The 18,030-nt window shown below is 42.1% G+C and overlaps 2 protein-coding genes across 2 annotated transcripts; one reads left to right on the top strand and one right to left on the bottom strand.

Annotated features, from left to right (window-relative positions):
• Positions 1-637: 637 nt before the first annotated feature.
• Positions 638-4,708, bottom strand: LOC132796421 (probable ATP-dependent RNA helicase kurz). Its single transcript, XM_060807587.1, has 5 exons — positions 4,532-4,708; positions 4,248-4,463; positions 1,178-4,188; positions 912-1,114; positions 638-847 (listed from the first exon to the last, which is right to left on the bottom strand). Exons 1-5 carry the CDS (start codon positions 4,604-4,606, stop codon positions 759-761), a joined length of 3,594 nt encoding a protein of 1,197 aa, XP_060663570.1. The 5' UTR covers positions 4,607-4,708; the 3' UTR covers positions 638-758.
• A 515-nt stretch (positions 4,709-5,223) lies between these two features.
• Positions 5,224-9,625, top strand: LOC132796422 (gamma-tubulin complex component 2 homolog). Its single transcript, XM_060807588.1, is given in 11 exon segments — positions 5,224-5,408; positions 5,506-5,661; positions 5,719-6,061; positions 6,134-6,730; positions 6,796-6,924; positions 6,986-7,733; positions 7,800-7,971; positions 8,030-8,054; positions 8,056-8,352; positions 8,598-8,708; positions 9,346-9,625. Coding segments are annotated over 11 exon segments (2,868 nt in total). The 5' UTR covers positions 5,224-5,337; the 3' UTR covers positions 9,565-9,625.
• The last annotated feature ends 8,405 nt before the right edge of the window (positions 9,626-18,030 follow it).

An 18,030-nucleotide genomic window follows, 5' to 3' on the forward strand; every position in this document is an offset into this window, starting at 1 on the left:
GAGATTGAGTGCAAATGCTAGAGCGATCGTTGAATTTGAACTTTTGAAAAAGAAATGTACAGCTGTGTTCTTTGAAATAGCAGTGCCTATGACCTCAACATTTAAAATTGAAAAGTACTATTATAAACATAACTTCAAGACAACAATGTTATAACAGCTTAATGTATTTATTTTCCACTATTTTTATAGTTTTTATACCCGTTACTCGGCATGAAATATATGTAACAGGTAAAAGGAGGCATCTCCGACCCTATAAAGTATATATATTCTTGATCAGCGTCAACAGCCGAGACGATCTAGCCATGTCCGTCTGTCCGTCCGTCCGTATGAACACCTAGATCTCAGAGACTATAAGAGATAAAGCTATAATCTTTTTTCGACAACATGTGTTATGTTTGCACGCAGATCAAGTTTGTTTCAAATTTTTGCCCCGCCCACCTCCGCCCCCGCAAAACAATAAATTCGAATACCAAGCGTAAGTCGACCTACTGACTTGTTTCATTTTGGGCAACTCAATATTTTAACGAATTGAATTAATGTGAGCACTGAATTCTGTTTATGTGTAAATATTTATTTAAAAATTCACATATTTATACAAAAAAATCCCTGAATTAGTAAATAAATTCAAGAGTTGCTTTCGACAACAATAAAAACAACTTGACAAGGTGCTATAATAATAGTTTCTGTTATTATTAAAGTAACAAACATAAGGCTATATTACGATTTACATAATGTTATATACGATATCGTCGGTAGTTTTATTTGCTGGCCTCCAATGGTGGCCAAAAGGGGGACAACTCGCTGAGGGCCACATCGTAGAGCAGACGCTGATACTCCGCAAGCAGAACTGCAAGATAAAGCGAAAGATGAGCAAGGAAACCATTTGAAAAGAGATTACAACAGTAACTTACAGCTGGGATCACGTTGCCAGTGATCGAACAGCGTTTGGCGGCTGTGTATTTGCTGGTTGATCAAGGCCTTCTTGAAATACAGCACCGAATCGTTGAGGTTCGACCAGCTCTTGATGAGCGAAGCGGGCGTCGATCTCAACTTGGACTTGAATTGCGCCAACTTGCTGCAGACGCTGCCCTCCAGCAGAAACATGCCAAAGTAGCTAAAAGAAAATCATCTTAAATTTAGTTTGTGAAAGTAGAGAAACAGAGAAATAGGAACTCACCAGCAAGCCTGCTCGCTGAGCGGCATCTCGATCTCGCCAAGCGGCAGCTCCCATCCGGCCTTGCCAAACGTGGCATCCACATGGCAATAGATGTTGCCCTTGGCAGCGTTATAACGCGGCGCTGGCTCCTCCTTCACCTGCCGTATGTTGCACAACTGTGGCACATAGACGAGCAACCATTCCGGCTCAATCGCCGTGATGCCGCGTATGAACATTTTGCTGCTGTCGCCCTGCTGCAGTTCATACGCCTCCTGATAGACAATCCACTCGGGTTTCGCTTGCTTCAGCACCGAGGAGACGTGTAGAAAGGCCGGCTCCTCCATGTCCGCACAGTTGTAGGCATACTTGAGTCGGCGTCGCTCGTCCTTGTCGCTAATCTCATCCAGCGGCACCTTCCGTGCCACCTGATCTCCCATGCCAGCGAGAAGAATTTGCCGCAAGAGACGCGCCTGGGATTCCGTCGGGGGCTTCAGTTGCGGATCCACACACAGCGACTCCACGTTGCTCACATTCAAATTGATCTCGTTGGTCAGCTGAACGCGCAACTTGCGCACCTCGCCGATGGCCTTCGAGCGTAATCCATTCGACGCACAAAAGCTGTCTAGTTTGTGCTGGGAATGCGCATACTCAGCTGCGCCCACAGCACGCAGCAACACCATCGGATCACCGAGGAGTTGATACTGTCCGTGATTCGCCCAACTGAGGCGCATTTTGTGAAAGTTATTCGAGGCGGGGGCCACATCCTCGTCCCGCTGCACGCCCGTCTCCACCAGCAGCTCCTGCACCGAGAGCGCAGCAACCAGGCAAACCGTGTAGGGCAACAGCTCGAACTGATTGGAGAGCGCCAGCATTTTGCCATAGCGAGGTGCGACCGGAAACCGTGAGATGACGCGACCCAATTGCGTGACAGCGGGCGGCAGTTCCTTGTCTTTGTCCGAGGAGGAGGAGCTTTTGGCTGTTGCCTCCAAGGCGCCCAGCACCGAGAGACGCTGCTCGGCGGCCTGCAGCTGCAGTGCATCGGGTGGCGATGGGAATGGGAAGTGCAGCACACGATCGATGCCCATGCAACGCATTTGCAGCATCAAATCATCGACGGGCTTCTGCTGTATGTCCGGCTGACTGAACTCGGGAAACAGATCGTTATACACGGCACTCGAGTACAGACGATAGCAATGGCCAGCGCTCACACGTCCGGCGCGTCCAGCTCGCTGATCCGCCGATGCTTTCGAGGTGTAGGTGACCACAAACGCACTCACGCCCGTCAGCTTGTCGTAGAGTCGCGTCTTCTGTCGCCCGCTGTCCACGACGTACTTGATGTGCGGTATTGTGAGCGACGTTTCGGCCACATTGGTGCTCACGACGCACAGACGACAGCCCTCGGGTATGGGCTCAAAGATGCGATTCTGCTGCTCGGAGGAGAGCAGCGAGTACAGTGGAAGCACCCAAAGTGGTTGCTTGGTGCCCGGCGCAGACAGCTGCTGATCATCGTCCAACTGCAGTTCGTCGTCGTCGTCGCCGACGTCCAAGTCGTCCTCTGGGTCACCTTCGAGATCTGAGTGCATGTCCGCCTCGGTGTCATCGCCGGGCAACTTGTAATCATCCAGATTGATGCTGGGCAGCGAGATTTGTGCGAGGAACTTCTTCTTGGATTTGCGCAGATTGCGCATAACACGTTTCAGTTCAAATTGCTGCTCCAGCTCCACGGCAGGCTGCTTCGTTTCCGGCTGCTGCTGCTTGGCCTCCTTTTCCGGCTTGTAGGGAAATGTGCGACGCAGCTTGCGCACTAGCTGATTCACCTCCTGCTGGCCGGTGACAAAGATCAAAATGCCACCCTCGGGCAGTTGTGAATGTATCTTTAACGTCTTGCGATACGCCTCTGCCACATAATCGTCGGGCGTGCGCTTTTGAAAGTGCACCGTGACCGGAAATTGTCTGGCCTCCACTTTGATCAGCGGCGGCGGCGTCTTGAAGAGCCGCGTATTCTCGGTGAAATCACTGACACGCAACGTGGCCGACATAATGATCAGTTTGAGCGGCGTGGAGCGCTTCTGACGCAGCGGCACAATGCGCGACAGGAGACCGACCAAGATGTCCGTGTAGACGCTGCGTTCGTGCGCCTCGTCGAGCACAATCACCGAATATTTGCTGAGCAGAAAGTCCGTTTCGATCTCCTTGAGCAGCACACCATCGGTCATGAATTTGATGCGTGTCGCCGGCGTCACATTGCCCTCGAACCGTATCAGATAGCTGACCTCGCTGCTGGGCAAATTCATCTCGTGGGCCACACGCTTCGACATCGCTATGGCGGCCACACGTCGCGGCTCCGTGATGCCAATCATTTTGTGCTGTGCGTAGCCCGCTTCGTAGAGGAATTGCGGTAATTGTGTCGTCTTTCCGGAACCCGTTTCACCCGCGACTATCACAATGGGATGCTCGTTAATCAGCTCCATCACCTGCTGCTCCTCGGCGAGTATGGGCAGACGCAGACGTGCGGCCTGCACTTCATCACTGCGATCCACGGGCACGTAAACAGTTTTATGCACATACGCGGGCGTGGCTGGAGGATTGGGTTTTGTTGCAGCTGTTGTTTTCGCCGCCGCACTTGTTGTCGGCTGCTCTACAATGGGAGCGGGAGTGGGAGTCGGAGTGGGAACGGGAATAGGAGCGGGTGCTGGTACTGGACTGTCTACTTGCTCATCTTCGCTCTCATCTGTTGTCGTCTCATCGCTTTCATCTGCATCCACAACATTTGGATTCTTACGTTTGGCATCCAACGCTTCTTGCTCCTCGACCAGCAGACGCCGCTTGCCTGCTCCCTTGATGGCGTTGACACGTCGTCCGAGTTGCGCCTGTGATTGCTGTTGCTGTTTCTCCTGCTTCTTGGCCAGATACTCGTCCAGCGTATGCAGCCGCTTCTTGCCAATTGTCTGCACTTGACTAATGGATGTGTATTGCTTCAGTTCTGCCTCGGGAATTTGAACAGCAGCCAGATCTTCGAGGAGTTGTGCACGCTACAAAACAATGTGTGAACTTTACTTCAAGAGTTGCAGTTATAGCTTCCTTTACTTACGCCTTCTTTCTTCTTTTTCTTGTCCACAATGGATTGCAGATGCTTGCGCTGCTTTTTCGACAGTATTTTGACATTCTGATGTTTCTCAATCTTGGTTTTGGTCGCCCGTTTCTGGGAAGGCAATACCAAGGCATTGGCCTCGTCGTAGCCTGCGGCATAATTGGCATTTCCTTTACCTTTTCCACTGTTCAGCACATTTTCTGTTTCGATTTTAATCTGTGTTGTGTTGTTGCACGTTGTGATTAAGGCGGCTTTGTTGAAGTGTATGTCGAGGGTATACTCACATTCTTGACGGCGGAATTGTCCACAATTGTTTGCGGATTTTGCCGCGCCTTGGCATTGTACACCTTTTTGCCCATATTTATATTGTGTTGGCGGTAAACATTTGTTGCTTGCTAAAATAAACGATTCGTGCACGTGCAGTCGACAGCTGTTGTTGTCGTCAGTGTGACCAGCATTCAATATGAAAAAATACCATGCAACATAAGCTGATTCTGCAATGTAACCCTATTACTGCTAAAATATACTATTGTGCCCAAATAAATAAAGAAAGCAAAGCGTTTACTTCTTCTGTTAAAAATTATTATAACAAAATTAAAATAAATGTAAACAAGTTAATATTCACATTGCTGCTGAAGCAATCAAATTGTTATCGAACATTTCTATACATTTTTGCATTGTCAAGGCAGTTAAATTTAAAAATATACCATTATTGTGTATACACTGTTTGTTATCGAGTTTTCTGTGCCAAAAAAAAATTGCAATCGCGCAGCTGATTGTTTTTATTGTAAAAAAAAAAAAAAAACGTATACACTTGCAACAACACAATTTCAACAAATTATTAATATATTTCAAATTATTTAAATGTGCTGAGTGTATGGCGCTAATTGATTTAACTGTGTGACAGCATTGTCAACTCTGTGAGAGGGAGAGAGCGAAAGAGAGCAAACAAGCAAAAGAGTGCGAGTGCGAAAATTGTCAAACGCGCTCAATTTGGCTTTGAGCTCAATAAATAAATAGACATTTGTTGTTGTACACATTCAGCTCAAAGAATTGTTTTGTTTTGCCGTTAAATTACCCGCAAAATAAAATGGCACACGCCATGGCAAATAAAACCGATCCAGTGCGCAATGTACTCTCAGCCTTGATAGCGGAGTCACAGTAAGTGCAAGTGGAGCAGCATCAAAAGCACCAGCTGCATTTCATCTTCTTTTCATCTTCTCGCTGACTCACAAATTTGGGCATTTCTATTTTGCAGTTCCACTTTGACGCCAGAAAAAATACTACGTGAATTTCGTGCCACAGCTGACAAACGTTTGACGGACTCGGAGCTGCTGGCTCTGCTCGAATCCATTAGCAGCAAACGCATCAATAGTCGCCAAGTGCTTGACGAGATTACCTATGTGCTAGAGCGGTAAGTTTTGAAAGCAGTTGCCAAAGGAGTGTATCTCTAACTCACTCTCTTTAATAGTAAGGATCCCATGTATGCATTGTTAAAGTTCACGGAACGCATAACACAGGAAGCGAAGTGGCATTCCAACGCAAGTGTAGAATACGGCAAGCTACCGCCAGCATCGAGCACTAAATTGCCGCACCACTATATCGACACTATGAGCATTGGCAGCAGCAGCATCAGCACCCTTAGTTTGGCCGATGAATTGCATCCGCCAGCACGAAAGTCCTTGGACTTGTCCTATTCCACGCCCGTAACCAGTCGCAAACCGGACGAGAGTCCGTGCCTCGAGACGCTCCTTACACGCCGTCCCTCCCCCTCAGTGCCCACGGAATCCTCATCTCGTGGTGATCTCAGTATGGTGAGTACCTCTGCGGAAATGCAGAAAGTATCTCTTTAATTTAGCTTGCTTAATTGGTTTCCCTCGTTGCAGATCAAGAAACGCGTAATGAATGCCGTTGCGCATATGCCAGTGCATGAAAGCACCAACAATCGATCCGCCAACCGATCCTCGCTGAGCCTCAATGGCGGCAATAACACCGGCATTACATCTAACAATGCCACGTCCATCCAGGTACCCTCGATACAACTGTCGACGAGTGGAGGTAGCGTCGACTTGGATTTGGATTTTCAGGATGGCATGCTGGAGGCACAACGCACCCACATGCTGTGGGACTACTGCAAGATAGAGGGACAAAACCAAAGACCGCCGGCTGAGATTGCAGCCATGCCGCTGGAGAGTCAACAGCATGCGCTAATACTCGATTTGATTTACTGCTTGAGTGGTGTGCGTGGCAGCTACATAACGCCGCTGCCGCGTGACAAAAGCAGCTCGGGATTGGCTCGATACGAGACACGCTTCACTGTGCATCCGGGTGTGGATAAAGCGCTGGCGGAAATGGTGCACGAGATTCTGCCACTGGCGTCGCATTTCATGGCCATGCAGAAGGTGATGGCGATCACAAATAATCGTGGACAGGTTAACAATTCGTTGAATGCTGCGCTTCAAGACTTAACCCACGACTTTTATGTACGTGAATGAAATATCTAAATTTAATGTCTCTGTATTATAAGCATATTAATGTGTGTTTGCAGTTGCTGGTGGCCGAGGCGGAGGCAGAACTGGACAGCCAGGCGCTGACGCTGCCAAAGCTGCTGTATTATCTGCAGCCAACCATGTGGGTGATGGAGGGTCTCTGGAGCACGTTGGGCGAGATTCAGCTGGTGGGTACTAAATGTTTTAAATACTTGTAATGATGAACACAAATGTGTGTGTCTATTGCAGAGCAATCTAAAGGGCGGCGATGTGCTGTCGCATTTGTGCCGTTGCATCAAGCAGCTGGAGGGCGATAAGGCCACGCAGGATGTGCTAATCAGTCTGACGACGAAAGCGGCAGCACCATACATGCGGATGCTTCAGTTGTGGATACACCAGGGCATCATTGTGGACAACACCGAGGAGTTTCTCGTTGTCGACAACGAGGTGGTGCACAAGGGCGAAACAATGCCCGAGCACTATTCGGATGATTATTGGGAGAAGCGTTACACCAGACGCAGCCATGCGGTGCCCACATTTCTGGCCAACCACTCGGACATCATATTGCGCACGGGCAAATATCTCAATGTGATACGTCAGTGTGGCAAACGTGTGACGTGCCAGAAGAATAACGATGCACAGTTCGATCCCACCAAGAATCTGCATGTCAAACTCATCGAAGATGCGTACTTTTTTGCCGCACGCCAGCTGCTTGATGTGCTGCTAAATGAGAACGATTTGATGGGACATCTGGAGTCGGTCAAGCGGTATTTGCTGTTGCTGCAAGGTGATTTTATTGCCCAGTTTATGGATGCCTGCGAGGATGAGTTGTCCAAGAATGTGGATCAAGTGCTGCCCATGACATTGGAGAATTTACTTGGTCTCACGTTGCGTTTGTCGTCGGCTCGCAGTGATCCGTACAAGGATGATTTGCACTGTGAGTTGCTCACCTACGATCTGGTCACACAAATGTCAAAGATTATGGATCAGGAAGAAGGTAAATATGATTTTCTAATTTCGTGATATGCGTTCAAATTAAAATGAATGCTCGCTGCTTTTCTAGAGTATTGGAAGACCACAGATCGCTTGGATTTGACGGGACTGGAGTGTTTTGCCTTCACGTACGAGGTTAAGTGGCCCGTCTCCTTGGTGCTCAATCACATTGCCATCACCAAGTATCAGATGCTCTTCCGACAGCTTTTCTACTGCAAGCACGTCGAGCGGCAGCTGTGCAAGTGAGTCCTCAATAGAGTCGAGAAGAAGGAGGGGGATATTAAAATGTTTTCTTTGCAGAATCTGGAAGGAGAACTCGATGGCTAAAAAAGTTCTCGGCTCAGGCAGCGGAACTGTATCGCTCAGCGTTCACATTGCGTCAGCGCATGATGAATGCCATACAAAATCTAGAGTATTATATGATGATCGAGATCATTGAGCCCAATTGGCATGTGTTTATCGAGAAGATGACCAAAGTGGAGAATGTCGACGAGGTGCTCAATCTGCATCAGGACTTTCTCGATTTGTGCCTCAAGAATTGCATGCTGACAGAGACGTCGCATCTGAATCGTGCCATATTTAAGCTATGTAAGATCTGTCTCAACTTCTGCGAGTTCATACAGGTAAGATGGCATTAGTATATACTACGCTGTGATCGTCGATATATGATATGTTTAATCTACATTTATAAGTCAACGCCTCTTTGTATGTATTTGTCTTGTTTCCATGTTCTCTCTCTCTCTCTCTCTCCTCCCCCAATGCATATTCTCTGCCTGCCCAATCAAACGAATCTCAATTGAAACCCCAATCAAAAACAATATTCAATATCAATATATTATGTGTAAAATATAAAAAAAAATATATATAGCGCTCGCAACGTCTCTTTCTCGACGCGGAGCTCAAGTCAATGGTCTGTGATAGCAGCGATGAGAGCACGGATCAGTCTGACTCTGAGCCGGAAGTTTCGGATCGGCCACAGGTATAACACAAGCACGCTTCTAGGGACCTTTGTACTCTAGCAGAGTGTCGCAACGACGATCTTAAGTTTAAAACTCTTTTTTAATTGATTTTCGTAATTTATCATAGTACTTTATGTTATTATTCTTTTGTTATAATCGAAATACTACTTACAAATATTTTTATTCATCCTGTCCGTCTATTTGAAATTATTATGTACAAGTATTTATTCCGATATTTTGTAGAAAATCTATTTTCTCCTCGATTATTATATATCTTTAGTAAACTATTCTCTATAAATGTTGTCACACTCTGCAAGAGTATTTGAAACTTCGGTGCGCCGAAAACAGATTTGCATTTTTGATTTATTTCTTATCTAAAACTCGATTTCATGCAACACATTTGAGTATTATTTTTGTATATATTATTGGTTCAGCTAATCGCCACGTGCTAAAAACCTGTCTTGAGTTTTTAGTTTGCTTGTCTGCATGTTCATCCCGTAACCATTTCCAAGTTATCCTTATTTCCTATAAAGTTTACGTTTTTTTCTTTGTATATATTAATTTCTATTCAGGACTGACTGAAATTCCATTTTCGAAACTGGAATTTTCTGCAGGCCTAAAGTTTTTCGTCATTCTAAAATATTGTTGCTTTTGCAGGACGAGAGTTCGATGGCTCAAACGGAAACGTTTTCGGAGAGCGTAAAGCGTTTTGATTTGGAATTTACTGGGATGCTAATATCGTTCCTGAAGCAAATTAACGATCTGGCCAAGGCGAATACCGGAGATCGTTTCATGAATCTCGTGCATCGCATCAATTTCAACTCATTCTACTCGGAACAAATGGAAAGAATGTGCGTTATGGACGCCATGGGTTAATACTTGAAATACTTCCAAAAAAAAAAACAAAGCTCAAATATTACTAAACAAACTCGAAAAAGACAGAACAGATCACTAGTATTACAGCGGGTCGATGATGGACAATATCATTCCTGTTTCCATAATTATCGGCTTTTCGATTGCACAATCTTCATAACCAATCCTCAACTAGTTTTATAATATCTATGTTTAATATACAAATTATACTATGTCTACCAATAAATCACAATTGTTTTTTTTTAATATAAAACTGTTTTATCGATCGTCTGTTGGAATTTTGAACAAGTGAACAAGTTCATTGGTTTAATCACACTAATTGATCATTTAGACCGTCAGTCAGTCATGTTAAAGGCTTTTAAGCAATTAGAATACCGGTTGTTTTCATGGCTGCAGCTCTACTCAACGGCAATGGAACCGAAATTTGAAATTCTCATTTCCAAAAGCGTAGAGTACGGCTGTTGACATGCTCGATAATTATCGATTGATATATCGATCAGTGTGCAATTCGCAAATGCATCACAGCTAATTGGCTAACTCTACTCTCACTGCCATAACTATCAAATGCACATGACAGAGGAGAATCGAGTTCCCGATTAGATGCTATCATAATCAATCTATCGATTTCAATTATTCGATCAATTATGCGGGCTGTCGTCGTGCATTCGCTTGTAACATGCTGTCACTGATGTGCCAAATAAGAATTAAAATCTATCGTACATTTCAAAAACGATTTGCACTTACTATTTGACACTTCAGGAACGGCTAGTTACCAGATGCGCTTTGCGTTTAATCGAGTTATCGATATCCGATAGCCGTTCTTTGCTGCTTGTTGTTGGTTTAAGCATTGGAATAGTAAGGCCCTTTCGGACTGTTATCTATGAATAGTTTAAAATGCACATAGCAGTCGAAAAGGGCCTTTCAATTCAAATGCTACTTATAAGGCAAAGAATTAATATCATTTTTGTTATCGAAATTGAAGCACATGAAAACATAACCTCAATTCATACTAGCACATCTGATTTTCTTCGTTTCGAGATGTCAAAAATTAACGTTACGAATTTGTTAAACAAGACTATTGGCTGCAAAGTTGATCGAACTAGCTATAAAAGAAATAAATCTCTTTAAACAAGCGGATACACGGCAAAAGATTAAAAATAAAAAAAACAGAATCGGATTAAAGCTTTAAATTTCTGCTTAATCGTCAGAATTTTGTTTTGCAATCGAAATGTGAAGTTTGCATTCATGTAAATATAAACGCCATATATGTAATTGGATAGTCCAATGGCAATGATGGAAGGACGACAGATCTGGCAACTATGTAATTTACATCACAACTTTAATGCAAATAAAACACACACACACATACTGATATACACATGCTCTGCATGGCAGAAGAGCAGCAAAAAAATATTGTATATTGATGGCTTTGTTTTAAATCAACTTCTCTCTACGTACCGCCCCGCTTCGCCCCCTCTGCATGATGGAACCCTTTTTGGCTGTCTTGTTTGTGTGTGTGTGTGTGTGTGGGTCTCGTGCGAAAATGTGCCAATTTTAATTTGCTATGGATTTTCATCATGTTGCGCAGTTTTTGCACGGCCACTGGCCGCAACTGCCAGTAAGGGGGCACAGGCGAAAGGATAACGACCCAAACTCACACACAAACACACCAGCACAAACTGCCGCAAAAGCCAATTTGCTTTGCAATGCATGCGACTCGGTGTATGTAGTATGTGTGTTTGTACATAATAATATACATGAAAACGAGGGCTGGCTGATCGATAATCGACTGCAGTGTTATCGCACAGCTTGATGTTATCGAAAGATCAGTGTATACATACATTTTTGTGTCAAAATGGCGGCACAAAGATTCTGGAGGTAACACTGAAAAGCGCAATAGTGAAAAACGTGCAGTGTAGTGAAAGTTGTGCTTAGTCGGAAATTTTTTTTATGTGAAACTATCTGTGCCTGCCCTCGCAAATACGTTCAAGCTGTATTTTATTTTTGTGCACGTGTGTGTGAGTGTGTTATATGTTTACTATTAGCTGACGTAGTGCCACCTACGCCTACGCCTACATCAGAACTCTAGCGACCCCTCATCAATGGCGCCTCATATCCAAAGAGCATCCCTGCACCGCTCCGTCCGTTCCGCCGCTCCACATGCAATTGGCAATTTAAGCTCGCATGAATTATCGACAATCAATTATGGTTTCTGGCTATGGCGATTGCTTGGACATGAACATGGTTTTGGATGTGCACACATACATACAAATGTATATAGGTATGTATGTATGTATGTATGTATGTATATAAATATGTATAGATGTGTGTATGTGTATGCGGCGAGCTTGCATATGCCACATGCACATCTGGCCGTGTGTTTGTGTGTATGTTAATTAATCAAAAGCCCATCTATCTATCGATTGAGCATTTACTGACAGACATATGCAAATTAAAAGCATACAAGCAGCTCATTAATGTGCACTTGAAAGGCCCAGCAACAACAAAACGCAATAATATGAACAACATAAAATACCAAGAGCTGTTCAACTATTTTTATTTTAATTCTCTTTTTTTTGTGTCCGATTAAATGTTAGTGAACAGCAAGTTACATTTAACATGTCGCAATGTTTATTGACATTGTTTTGCAATTACTTCCAACTCCATTTTATTAAGTTGGCTGCGCCTCCCACACACACACACACACACAAGATCAAATTGGCAATTGGCGTTGCCAGATAATGTTAATGCATATTGTTGATGTTGATGCCATTTTCCCGTCTCGAAAACGTGAATATCTCAGCGATTATTGCTTACACGATGAGATGTCCGCGAAATCGGAACTGGAATCGGCTTTCTGTATATGTATATATGTTGCACTTATCCTGTGTTGATGTATGTTGCTCTTTGCAGCGCACAGACATTGATGAGAACTAATCCAATTGTGATATTGTCATTGGAACCGCTTTCATCAAAGGCGGTGCGGACTGCCCATGAAATATTTAAGGATATCAACAGTAAAACGATCAATATAACAATGGCCTTATGACTTAGCGAACACCTCGAATGGACATAGAGCTGAAATAGAAATACTGGATATGGAGACATCTAAAATTCATAACTTATGTGTTTGCCAATGTCGAGCTGGTCAAGTACTATTGCATTTGAGTTGGATCCCGAAACTCACTGTTATTGTTCAATATTGCATTTTTATACATAACAGTTGAGTGTCGTGATTCCAATTCAACTACAATCGTGAATCGTGGGATCACTTTCGGTTTCAATGGATAGATAGATAGATGGATGTACTTCTTACGACAGCAAGTTTCGGAGGTTTCGTATTGTAACTAGCTGATGTTTGGATAATACAGTACGATAACTCGGAAATGCGCTGCGGTAAAATATGGCAATCAAACGCACACACACATGCAGACAGGCATAAACATGCTGGGACACGCACAGACAGGCACACAATGGAGCTGTAAATAATAATATGTAATAGTGAAGGTTCCACAGCAACCCATGCCATCCTGATGATGAATATATTCAATTAGACGCGCCATACAATCTGCAATATACCGGGACAATGGACGATAGCATAGACTCCCAGCATGCTGTAGAATACGTTCAACAAACAACGCATTTAGCTGGCACACGACTCGCTAGGCTGGCCAAGTTGCCACGCCCACGCCATACGCTTCACACCATGGGACTAAAGGTAAGAGCTAATTGAACAATAAAATATGAAATTGTTGTTGAACAACAATATAAAAAAATCAACTAGAAGTATGTAAGGAAACGTTGGGAATGCTCGCAATGAAGTTACCCTGTCAAATTTCAAGAACTTTTTAAAGAACAATATATTTTAAATTTAGTTTAGTTATGCTTGCATAACTTTTTTGTTTCTAAATAGATTTTGCGCAAATTTGCAGAATATTTGAAAATAGTATTTATATATTAGAGTTTAAATTTTGGAGAAGCTAGCTAAAGGATGGAGAAGTCAGTGTGTATTTTAGACTGACCAGAAGTAATCAAATTAAAGTTTTTGATTTGATATTTCGTGGTAGGGTAGAGGAGTGTGGCTGTCAACAAACGCAATGATTACATTTTCATTTGATAAATTTATAGATTGTTTGTCATATAGGGCGTGACCTACATACACACTCAAACACTCGCATAATGTCGCACAATTGGAATGAAAATTGGCAAAAGCTTCTTCGCACAAGTCAAGGAGTAAAGTGGGCGAAGGGAAGGGGAGGGAAGGGGCTGGCCGGTTATCATGTAGTGTCAAATTAGGCAGCTTCTACGGCAGGTCATAAAATTAGCACACACACAAGTGCGAGGGAGAGAGAACGATGTGGCACGTGGCATGGTTTTTTGACTTCTTTCAGTCGCCAACGCATTGTTGTTGTTGTTGTTGGCCCAACCGGGTGTTCATAAAGTGGAGGCACGTGTCTCAATATAAATGGGGTGTCAAGCGAATAGGTTGCATGCACTTTTAGTCAAGTGAGCGACACACTCGGATGTGGCAATGGACACCTGCCGCATGCCACATGCCACATGCCACACACACACACACAAACAAACAACTAAGACACAATGTCAGCACTTGGCATTCAAATCTGTCAACACTTTAAACAAGTTGTGTGATTCTTTTCGCTTTTTTTTCCGGAAATTCTTCACAAATGTCTTTTTACCTTATATGACTTGACTTTTAATTGAGCTTTAATTTGCTCGTTTTTCTGATATTGCTTATTTCACAATTATAATCGTTTCAAGTTAGATACAAATACTTGATTATGAACTAAAATTCTGATATGAGTCGAAAGTGTTTGTATAATAAGAACAAATTGATTGTTTTATATTTTTCACTGGAATAATTTGATTAATTACTCAGTTTTCACATAAGGAATCTTTGCAGTCATGTCTTTGGTAATTAGTTTAGTTAAGAGTTGAGTTTTGGAATTAGTTTCGGTCAGTTGAGTTGATCATCATCTGGAGGCTCTTTGACAAAAGCATCTAATCAATTTTGAATTAAGCTGTAATGCGACTAATAAACCGCACTGCACGGTTGTGGCATGTGGCAAGCTGCGTGTGTGTGTGGAACACATGTACAAATTGATTTCAAATGTTGTGGCATAATTCGAGCAATTCATTTGATCTTCATTGGGCATTGTTGCTGCTGTTGCTGCTGCTGCTGTTGCTGTTACAATTTTCGATTTTCCCATTTTTTTTATTTTCAATTTTCAGTCTGTGAACTTAACAAGGACTCATGCCCCAGAGTCCTTGCCTACTCGAATTACAAGCCCATCGACACATTTGGGAATGCCGCGCAGGCGAGGGGCATGGGCAGGGGCAGGGACAGGGGCATGCAGCACTGTTGCCACCCTCTGTGTGGCATGCAAAAGCTATTTGAAATTTCAATTCGTCTGCTGTTCGTTGTTGGCTTGTTTTGCGTTCTGGTTTACGCAGTTGTCCATCCACATCTCCCCCTCAATCAGTGGGAAAGGGAAAGCAAGTGCGACTGAGATAGAGACAGAAAGAGAGTGGGAGGAGTGCAACAACTGTGCGCTTTAGTGCGACACCCCGAGGTGTTGACAACAGTCGCTGCAGTCACTCGGAATGACGAGGAGCTGCCACTTTTCTCTTTGTCTTTTGTCCGCTCTCGAGCAACAACAAATTGAGCATATGCGCCTTTGGATTAGTGCTGAATAGTTATTTTAGCATTAGGTCTAGCCCAAGACTCGTATTACGCCCATCTCAAATTCGGAATAGCTTTGGATTCATGCTTAGTTTATAAAAAAGCGTAATGAATGTATAAAGTTATTTGTAGCATTCATAAACATAATGTAAATAATCAAAACAGAATTTAATTCCTAATTCCTAATCGATTTTCAAATAACTATCAAATTTTAAATAGATCATTTTCCTCTCTAAACAGAATTTTTACAACCTCATTTAAAAATTCAATTCAATTCAATTCATTCAATTTGAAGGATTTATCTTTTACACACTTTAAAGAAAAAGGATTTCATGGAGTTAATAATCTTTTGCACATCAGTAGATTTGTAGACTGTAATGAATCTTTAGAAGTTTGTTGTTTGTTGAGCACATCGTGTTGTACAATGACGGTTGCTAGGAATATCAAATACATCCGATAGCTACCGTTCAATGTACAAAAAGATATAGTCAAGTTATAAATCTCAAGAGCTGACAAAAAGTTGTAAAGAATGCTCGACTAGAGATACCCGCTTCGCAATTTAAACAAAAACAATACAGCTCGGTACTCAATACCAAATTAATATACTGAAAAAATACTGATATACCGAAATGTATATTTGATATATACTTCTATATTCAAAATATATAATAGAGCAAAAAATATACTGATATACCGAAATGTATATTTTATATATACTACAATACTGATATATACTGAAAGGTATATTTGATATATACTACAATACTGAAAAATACCGAAATGTATATTTGATTTGTAAATCAAAATATTTCATCGATCACAAAAAAACATACTGAACACTATATTTTATATAGTTTCTACTACATTCATGATATACCACAAAAATTTACATATATACCGAATTGTATATTTTATATATGTATATACTAAAATACTGTTATATACGGAAATGTATATTCTATATATACTACAATACTGAGAAAGATTGATATATGCCGTAATGTATATTTGATTTTTACTACTACATTGAAAATATACCATGGATCACAAAATATACTGATAAATTCAAAAGTATATTTATTTACTGAGAAATATTGATATATACCGTAATGTATATAAATATACCATGGATCACAAAATATACTGATATAGTCAAAAGTATATTTATTCACCAAGAAATATTGATATATACCGTAATGTATATAAATATACCATGGATCACAAAATATACTGAGTATATTTAATATACATATATACTTCTACATCCAAAATATACCATTGAGTATCAAAAATATACCAGATCGTCAACAAAAAGCAAATAAGACTTGGCAGAATATCCTTGATACCCTTCTATGGGAAGCGGGTATAAAAACATAAGTTTCGTTCGGTTAAATTCTATGCTCATTATTTGCTGTAGGGTATTTAGCGCGTCATCCATGCTCGCACATCATCAAAGAAACAACTTGAAAACCTGCCGAAACATATCTCAATTGTATTGCACTTGTGCTTAGCGCCGCTGGACAAATTTGTTGACAGCTAGCAGCAGCAATTGGACCACCATGCGTGCCCAACATCGCCATCACCACCACCATCGACAGCAGCAGCATCAGCATCAGCACAACCCACTGCACTGACGACAACACAACACAGCACAGAACAGCAGAAGAGCTCGAGCTCGAATGCTTCATCATTTGCAATTATTTAGGCAATAATTACTATTGTGTCTTATGCTTACATTTTGCTCGCTCTGCACTCGAAACGGGGAGGAAAGGCGAGGGTCGCAGGGCAGCAGGCAGGAACAGCACATACGGCTTGCAACACGCCCAAACGCCCAAAACTCCGACCAGAATTGAATCGAAGCCAACCCAACCCAGCCCATTTGCGTTGTCACCCTCTTGACTTAATGAGGCCTTTTTGTGCTCTTGATGGATTTTAAATTGTTGTCATCATCTCCATTTGTCACTCGTCTTGTTGTTGTTGCCCAAATGTGGGTTGTTCGCTGTATTTAACAATACGAGCCAGGAGAATCCGCAGGTTTAATCCTTAGTCAGTCGCTAAATGTGGCAGACTTTTGACACTCAAAGCGCATTTGCTTCAAATTAAATGATTAGCTTAGCGCTGCTCACGAAAGAGACGAAAAATCAGCTTAGTGCATATTTGATATCGGTTTTTTTAGTCTGCTGAAACAATGTGTCTTCCATTTATGGGAAATGTATATTTCGCACCGTCTGTCTGTCCGTCCAGCTATAGAATCGTGTCTATCTCTAAGATTCGAAAAGCTAGCGTCTTTAAATTTTGTTTTTGCTCTTGGCTTTTTATCAAACGATTGAAAAATTGTGAAATTCACAGAATCAATTCCCCTATATAGAAAATAACGATAATTTCAAGTATTTTAATCATGATTTCATAATTTGGATTTCCCATGTATTGAGAATTGAGTTGTTGAATTCAACTTGTTTCTTTCTTTTTTATTTTAGTTTTTTTTTTAGGATTATCGATATGTAGGATTTTAGGATTATATATATGTATATTTGCTTCCGTCTGTATGTCCGTCCAGCTATAGAATCATGTCTATCTCTGAGATTCGAAAAGTTAGCGTCTTTAAATTTTGTTTTGCTCTTTGCTCTTTATAAAACGATTGAAAAATTGTGAAATTTACAGAATCAATTCCCCTATATAGAAAAAACCGATAATTTCAATTATTTTAATCATGATCTAATAATTTGGATTTCCTATGTATTGAGAATTGAGTTGTTGAATTCAACTTT

This window comes from Drosophila nasuta, chromosome X (assembly GCF_023558535.2).
Source record: "Drosophila nasuta strain 15112-1781.00 chromosome X, ASM2355853v1, whole genome shotgun sequence".
Lineage (NCBI taxonomy): Eukaryota > Metazoa > Arthropoda > Insecta > Diptera > Drosophilidae > Drosophila > Drosophila nasuta.